The sequence below is a fragment of the Salmo trutta genome, chromosome 27 (assembly GCF_901001165.1).
Source record: "Salmo trutta chromosome 27, fSalTru1.1, whole genome shotgun sequence".
NCBI lineage: Eukaryota > Metazoa > Chordata > Actinopteri > Salmoniformes > Salmonidae > Salmo > Salmo trutta.
In genome coordinates this window covers 29,864,329-29,872,755 of record NC_042983.1, presented here as the reverse complement: position 1 = coordinate 29,872,755, position 8,427 = coordinate 29,864,329, and the positions used below count along the sequence as shown (strand labels likewise).

Here is an 8,427-nt window from a genome sequence, read left to right as displayed (position 1 = left end):
AGGTACTCGATTGTATGATATTTTGATTCAACCGATATTCACAGAATGGGGCAAAAGGAAAATGCAACGATTTAATTGGAAATTGATAGGCTGCACAGGCAGCGATGCTGTCTCAGATTGTCTGTTTGATTCAATAATGCCCCCTGGTGGACTGTTTTTGTAGAACACCTGATTTACTGCCATTATAGTTTCTCCATACACTTCAAACATCCAGAAACTCAGCGACAGGCATAATGATTCTTGTTCTTCTTGCTGCAACAAAGCAAGGACCAAAGAAAAATGCATGATGCTGACATTTTAATTCCCTCCAGTATAACCACTGACACAACTCCATTCCACACGATTGATGTCCCATTCATAATCCAATCACCTAACTTGGCATCCACCAGCCTCTGAGACACTAAACACAGAACACCCCAAAATGTTGGATGACTCAGACATTCTTCCTCAGAGCACTACACAAAACAAGATGGTCTACATGAAACAACTTCACCACTACACACAAAGTCTCCACTCGTCTCTCCTCAGCAGTGGGGGACTGGTGAGAGTAGGAGTGGGGGAAGAAGAAAGAGCGAGGCGCTGGGTGTTGGAAGTAAGGCACACACATGGTCCACTGAGAGTCCAGGATCAGACAGGGAAGGGGGGGCGATCAGTCAGGGGTTACTGGTGGTGGTGTGTGCGATCGTCGGGCCGCTTGACGTGGATCCTGCGGACCCTGTCAATGCGCTCCTCGTCCTCGTCCAGGTGGTGCGATCGGCCAGCGGCACCCCCCGTAGCCTCCAGCAGAGCGTTGTCTGGACCCCTCCCATCCTGGGACTCATACAGCAGGATGTTGAGGGTCTCCTCGTAGATTCGTGCCTCAGGGAATTCCACCTGGAGGGGAAGGGGTTTATGTATTTAGGTCTGCCTGGTCATTATGTTATCTGAAAGCCAAGAATGCCTATACTTTGTAGCAAAGAAAATGTCCCAATGGCATATTAAAGTATACTTTTCTACAGTAATCTAACAGCATGCTAGCGACAACAAACTCCCAAACTGGGGTAGTTTACTAGAGGTGGTCTACCTTCAAAGCTAGAAGCCAGAGACATGATGTAGTTGCTGAGTCTGTGTTCAATAAAATATCTTAACGATGACATCCCACTATATGCCATTGCAGAGTGTGATTTTTTTTGCGTTACCTTGGTCTGCTTCTTCTCTGTGGCGTAGACGATGGAGGTGCAACACACCTCAGCGATCTTGCGTCCCTGGCCGTAGAAGGACCAGCAGCAGATCTCGTCGCCAATCACATCCTTGATGAAGAGCACACGGTTGTTGAAGCGCAGCGACAGCTTGTCAAACAGCTCAATGTTCTTCAGCATGTTGTCGTCAGAGTTACTGCATGGAGGGAAGGATGGGGAAGCCTGGTTAGTGATAAGAGGTCGCGTTCCACGCCAACTAGACTGCAGCCACGTAATTGCTGTCGCACAGTAACCACCTATTGTGTGCCACATCATCGACTATGCAGTCGGACATCAGATTGCTATATCATATGATGTGGTTAGGTGATGTTAAACACCTATCCAGGCGTTGTGAGATCTGGCAGCTGGCTACAATGTAGTCAGCCTGGGACGTGGACTGCACTTAAACCATACATTTTTCACTTTACATTCATCCTTTACACGTCTTTAATAGATGTGAGACTCTCTCACCTGGTGTAGGAGTATTTGTTGTTGCTTCTGTTGTATAAGAGTTTGACAGTGGGCTATGTAGACACAACAACAGGAAAACGTCAGTCAGAATTGAATACGTGAGACTAGATCTTCTGAAGTAAATACTGGGCGTGTCCTTCACTCTGATGCGTGACTCGGTCAACAATACCTTATTAGAGGTGGCGATGAGTCTCTGCTCTTCCTTCAATGATGTCACCAGAGGAACTTTACAGAACGGCTCGTATGACTCTTTGTTCTAGAACACCAATAAAAATAAAAAAATACTTGAATGGTAAAGACAGATTTTAGCTAGAATGGATATGATTTTTAACATAAGTCCTCTAACAGATAGATACAGATTGAGTGAGTTGGCTGGTCCGTAACGGTGTATGTGTAGAATGTAGAGGCAGTGGGAGGTAGAGCTAGATGAAGAGTGGGGGTGGAGGCATGAGACTGACCATTTCACACCATTGTGCCAACTCAAACAGTATTGGCTCTGATATTTTCCTTTTGACATGTCCTTTCCAGCACGGTTCAAGCAACTATGGTCGATGCATAACCAAGCCTGTGCAGTGCAGTTTGGCTCAGCTCAGTAGTGTGAAAAGGGGTAAAGAGTGAGAGGAGAAACGAGCAGTCTCAAGGGCGACGGTACCTGCAGGGCAGCCTGACACTCATCAGCCAGGCCCTGGACCAGATAGTATTTGGCCTCAGCCATCAGCTCCTCAGTCTCCCGACGACTCTCTGGGAGCGGCACAGCCCCGTCTCTAAGGTAGTTCAGAATCGTCCCAAAGTGTTTCCCACACCGGTCAATCAGGATCCAGCCTGGACAGGGACAACCACCAGATCAACTTAGCGGTCTAAAAAGTGAAAATGGCCACTAACAAAATACTAGGCTGATCCCAGTTCTGTTTATACTGTGTGTAACTCCTAAGCTCGTTGTCATGCTCGTGACTAGGGCTGTGGCGGTCACGAAATTGTCAGCCGGTGATTGCCAAGCAAATAACTGTCGGTGTCATGGTAATTGACCGTTAATTAATAAACACATTTAGCATCTCCTGGCTTCCACACATGGCCTACAAGCCACTGATGCAGACCTTTGAAACATCTGCATTTTAAAAAGTCTAATAAATCAATTTAATATAGCCTACACCTTCACAATACATCCATTATTTATTTTAGACAGGTCTAAAGAAACATGATATGAAGAAAATGTAGTCTATTTCAGAAGAACACAACAGCATACTCTTGAGTTGTTCTCATGTCAGGTCCTGATATGGCTGTGGGCTACACTAGTTCATTTGGCAGACAAGATTTGCTTAGAATTCCATGGCATTATTTTATAGTATGAAAAATACAATTGAACAAAGCTGAATAAAATAAAACATTCCTCCAAACGATTTGAGGGAGTGGGCACATGCGGCTATTCTGTGTTGAGCAGTTAACAAAGAAACATACTCCAATATGCTTAATTTAGAGTTATTAATGTAACTTTTGTATCATAACTAATGTTGGGCAATATGTTTTGATTTTTAATACATTGTAAGGCTGCATGATGCAACTAATGATGACTTGAAAAAAGTCACTTAAAAAGCATGAGCTCGCCTTTGTTTTTTGTGCAAGCTGTACACACTTCATTAGTCTCTCATTCACAATTTGACAAGCACTTGATAATGCCTTGAATTTCATGGTGGCATCCCCTTTGTGGCTGTAATGCACCCTGCGATTATGCATGTAATGCTTTTATTATAAAGATGCATTTTTATGGTGAAAATGATCTTCCCCAAACTTGAAACTCATGCGCTGCTTATGTATGCCAGTCAGCCTCTACACTCCTTGTAAAGCGGATTAATGTGCTTAATTTTAAGAAGTTATTTGGCCACTTTAGTTGTGATACAAACCTTATCAAAACATATAGGCGTATTGGCTAGGCTACATGAGGTGTGCGACTATGAATCGAAAAAGTCGCAAAAAAAGGCAGTTTGTTATTCTGTGATGATATATAACTCTCAAGTGATAGGCTAATATTGTCACCCATCAGAATATTCTTGACTTAATCTTGTCTTTACATATACTAAATAATATGTAAGAAATTTGTTTTGATTTAGAATGGACCATTATCATGCACCTGTCTTGAAACGGGCAGCGTGGAAAAATACATGTCATCTATGCACTTAAATAGCGAATTGAGGACGCTTTTCCCGTGGTTCATTTTCATGCCAGCCAGGTAGGCTATACTCCTGTTGTAAAGATAAACAATGTGCTTATATTAGGAAAGTTGAGAAATAAATATAGTAGGCCTAGCTAGAAAGCTGATAGAAAGCTGATAGGATCCTCCTGCTTTTAGTAGAGGCTATCACTGTGTTTTGTTGTACAATTGCATAGCCTATAGAAATGTTGCGCAATATGAGCTCATGGGTTCTCATGAAGTGTTTAATTAGATTTTCGAATACATCTGCATTGATGTCAAAGTGATTAGAGGGACAATAGAGTGCTGAGTACCAGGCAGTTAGCAAGTTTGGTAGGCTACTAAGGACCATCAGCGGCATCAGAGCTTGGAGAAGCCTAATTAAATTTGACTGCCTTCATGACTCGTGACCGCTGGTGTGGCGGTAATATGGTCACCGCAACAGCCTACTCATGACTCTTGACAATGACCATTTAGAAGTTGGCAAGACAGTACAAATAGATCTCGGACCAGGATAGAAAAATACAGGTGTAATAATAGAGGTGTTAAAGACTCCTCACTCAGACACTCTGGATCCCACCAAACGTATCTGAAATGAGTGGTGCCATGGAGGTCTAATAGATACAGTACCTTCACTGTCTGTGAGGACTTCCATCCTGCCACTGAACATGGCCTTGAGCATGGTGTCCTGCTTGGTGAGGGTCTGCATGGTGGTGTAGTAGAGCGCCCCGCCCACGTTTAACTTCACATACTTGGAGCTGGGACTGGAGCCCTTGAAGGAGGTGGTCCGGGTTGTAGCCGCCGGCACTGCCGAGCTCACCACACTCTCTCCTGACATCTCTTCCTGTGACGGGGGGAACAAAACACCCCCAAGTCAGGTGTCAAGATGGCAAACAGGACAATGAGCCGCATGGACAGGTCAGCATTGGAAAACTAGTCCATTCAATCCCACATTGACACCAAGCTTTTAACTCTAAATTGCCCTTATGGATTTGGGATCGGAAAGGATTAGATAGGTAGGACCAATACGATTATCAATTCTTACAACTATGACTTGTCTTGCCCAGTTAGTTGCCCTGCCACTCACACACCCGAATGGCAGTTAACTTTTGTTCTGGTGAGTTCACACGGACAAAGACTGACAAAACCAGCACTTTATATTCTACAAAACTCCCATGATATCCTTTACAGTGATCTAACTAAAGCATAACTAGGCGTACCCCATTCATAGACGCTAACTACCTTTAGCGTTTATTGATTAAGGTATTTTCTTCCCGGGGGACTGTTAAGTGCCCAAATGCTCGGTCTGAACTAGCCCAAAGGCCGGCTGATGGCGATATTGAGTCGTTTAATCTTACCGTCCAAAGGGAATCTATGCAGCCGGCTATACACTAGTACCCCCATGGACCGGTTCAGACATAAAACATTCTCCCTTCAGGCCGCAAAGGCAATGATTTTCTGCTTAACTCGATTTAAGACTTTTCTGTTTTCATCTACGCGTGCCGGGCGCCATAGCTCGCTCTCACTTGCAGCCAAAGCCAGGCTACTGGTACTTTTCTGTTGGAATTTACATAACAATGGCTTACTGTGAACTGTAACTCCTTCTCACCACCAACCACAGGTGGCCTCATAAGCCCGCTCTGGAAATCATCAGATGGGAGGAGGAGAGGAGGTAGGGGGCTCGTGTGGGTAACTAGGGGTCCCTGTCTTGGTTGGGTAACTGATTCTGGGCCGGCCCTAGCCTCTTGGGGGCGCTAAGCAAGATTTGGTTGGGCACCCCACCTCGCGGGCAAAACACTTTATTCGCCCCCCTCTTGACAGCAGAGAGAAAGTTAATGTCCTGCAATTCTAAACATTCTGCTATGTGGCGGAGAGTAATTTTTGCAGTTTTAAAGCTAATTACCTGCTATTATTCACATTTTGCCATTGCTTATGCCATGTTAATGATCTGAGTGAGAGTGACTAACAAAATCAATGGGGGCCCCATGGAGGTCAGAGCCCCTGAGCACGGTCAGTATTCTGCCATTACTACTACAAGTTTGGATAGTTGGCTAGACTAATTTACCAATCTAAAAATTGTTAGTTGACATGTCTAATTGAGTGACTGACATAAAATAAACTGCTGATGCACACAAAAAAATCGAAATTGCACCTTGTGTAACCTACTATTCTAACTCTCAAGAGTAAGTTGAAACCCTGACTGAGTCGTCGTCGGCATAAAAACAAAAAACAAAGCCCCGGGGTTTGAGAAGTTAATACGGGCCCTGTTCAAAAATCCTCCTGTCAACCCGAGTTATGGAAACACAATTTCCCTAGTATAACATAAGAGTGCATACTAGTGGTACAGTCCAAAATAAGCAATAAGGTCTTTGGAGTAACGATAAACTCGCCTACATTATTGCGCTAAAGTAGACGTAACGTTTGCTAAGAGTTCCGGTTAGCTAGCTAACGTTAGCTAGCTAGGAGACCTGAACCAAGACAGCTAAACGTTAGCTAGCTAGCTTAGGCCAAACGGACAAGTACGTCGACATTTCTCCAATTCGTGATCATTGATTCAATTGTTTTCTATTCCGAAAGTGTCTTTTAAAACAACATTGTTCAGTCATATTTACCATAGAACCCCCCAACAGACTTCAGAATTCGACGAGCACCAGCCCCAAGAATCACCTGCTTCCGGACCAACAATTGATGACGTCATTACAGGTAGTGAAAGTGCGCACCAACAAATTAATAATTTTCCCTTTTAATTTACCCTGCATTTTGTCTAATCATTCATTACTAAATTAGTTGACAGAATTGGTTAAAAGGTTTAACGTTTATAAAGTGTATTATTCTTAATACACTGAAACATTTCTTCAACACAAAGTAGAATATTCACCAGGTCATTGGCCATGTTCGAGAGGATCAAAACCGTAATCTGTCATGGTAAATTCAAATCAAATTGTTTTTGTCACATGCGCCGAATACAACAGGTGTAGTAGACCTTACAGTGAAATGCTTACTTACATACCCTTAACCAACAATGCAGTTGTAAGAAAAATAAGTGTTAAGTAAAAAATAGATAACTAAAAAATAAGAAATAAAAGTAACAAATAACAGCAGTAAAATATAGTGAGGCTATATACAGGGGGTGAATCAATACAGAGTGAATCAATGTACGGTGGCACTGGTTAGTCAAGGTAATTGAGGTAATATGTACTGTACATGTAGGCAGAGTTAAAGTTAGATAATAAACAGAGAGTAGCAGCTGCGTAAAATGGGGGGGGGGGGGTTGCAGATAGTCTGGGTAGCCATTTGATTATTGATTTGCTGTTCAGGAGTCTTATGACTTGGGGGTAAAAGCTCTTAAGAAGCCTTTTGGACCTAGAATTGGTGCTCCGGTACCACTTGCCGTGCGGTAGCAGAGAGATCAGTCTATGACTAGGGTGGCTGGAGTCTTTGACAATTTTTAGGGCCTTCCTCTGACACTGCCTGATATAGAGGTCCTGGATGGCAGGAGGCTTGGCCCCAGTGATGTACTGGGCTGTACGCACTACCCTCTGTAATGCCTTGCAGTCGGAGGCCGAGCAGTTGCCATACCCGGCAGTGATGCAACCAGCCAGGATGCTCTCGATGATGCAGCTGTAGAACTTTTTGAGGATCTGAGGACCCATGCCAAATCTTTTCAGTCTCCTGGGGGGGAGGCGTTGTCGTGCCCTCTTCACGACTGCCTTGGTGTGTTTGGACCATGATATTTTGTTGGTGATGTGGACACCAAAGAACTTGAAGCTCTCAACCTGCTCCACTACAGCCCCGTCGATGAGAATGGGGGTGTGCTCGGTCCTCCTTTTCCTGTAGTCCACAATCATCTCCATTGTCTCCATATCATCTCCATATCACATTGAGGGAGAGGTTGTTATCCTGGCACCACACGGTCAGGTCTCTGACTTCCTCCCTATAGGCTGTCTCATCGTTGTCGGTGATCAGGCCTACCACTGTTGTGTCATCGGCAAACTTAATGATGGTGTTGGAGTCGTGCCTGGCCATGCAGTCATGAGTGAACAGGGAGTACAGAAGGTCAGCTGAGCACGCACCCCTGAGGGTCCCCGTGTTGACGATCAGCGTGGCGGATGTGTTGTTACCTACCCTTACCACCTGGGGGTGGCCCGTCAGGAAGTCCAGGATCCAGTTGCAGAGGGAGGTGTTTGGTCCCAGGGTTCTTAGCTTAGTGATGAGCTTTGAGGGCACTATGGTTTTGAACGCTGAGCTGTAGTCAATGAATAGCATTCTCACATAGGTGTTCCTTTTGTCCAGGTGGGAACAGGCAGTGTGGAGTGCAATAGAGATTGCATCTTCTGTGGATCTGTTGGGGTGGTATGCAAATTGGAGTGGGTCTAGGGTTTCTGGGAAAATGGTGTTGTGAGCCATGACCAGCCTTCAAAGCACTTCATGGCTACAGACATGAGTGCTACGGGTCGGTAATCATTTAGGCAGGTTACCTTAGTGTTCTTGAGCACAGGGACTATGGTGGTCTGCTTGAAACATGTTGGTGTTACAATGTCAGTGAAGACACTT

At 44.5% G+C, this 8,427-nt stretch overlaps 1 protein-coding gene across 1 annotated transcript; it reads right to left on the bottom strand.

The window, feature by feature from the left end:
* Window positions 1-154: 154 nt before the first annotated feature.
* On the bottom strand, window positions 155-6,585 carry kctd10 (potassium channel tetramerization domain containing 10). Its single transcript, XM_029717733.1, has 7 exons — window positions 6,486-6,585; window positions 4,504-4,717; window positions 2,341-2,510; window positions 1,858-1,944; window positions 1,689-1,741; window positions 1,179-1,374; window positions 155-873 (listed from the first exon to the last, which is right to left on the bottom strand). The coding sequence occupies exons 1-7, from the start codon at window positions 6,486-6,488 to the stop codon at window positions 661-663; spliced, it is 936 nt and encodes a 311-aa protein (XP_029573593.1). The 5' UTR covers window positions 6,489-6,585; the 3' UTR covers window positions 155-660.
* Between the last annotated feature and the right edge of the window lie 1,842 nt (window positions 6,586-8,427).

What these genes read in the sequence shown, in the direction of transcription:
- kctd10 (XM_029717733.1), bottom strand. An exon ending in AGTGTCAGGCTGCCCTGCAG is followed by an intron (nt 1,945 to 2,340) that starts GTACCGTCGCCC and finishes TTGGTGTTCTAG; the next exon opens with AACAAAGAGTCATACGAGCC. An exon ending in CAGAGAAGAAGCAGACCAAG is followed by an intron (nt 874 to 1,178) that starts GTAACGCAAAAA and finishes CTTCCCCTCCAG; the next exon opens with GTGGAATTCCCTGAGGCACG.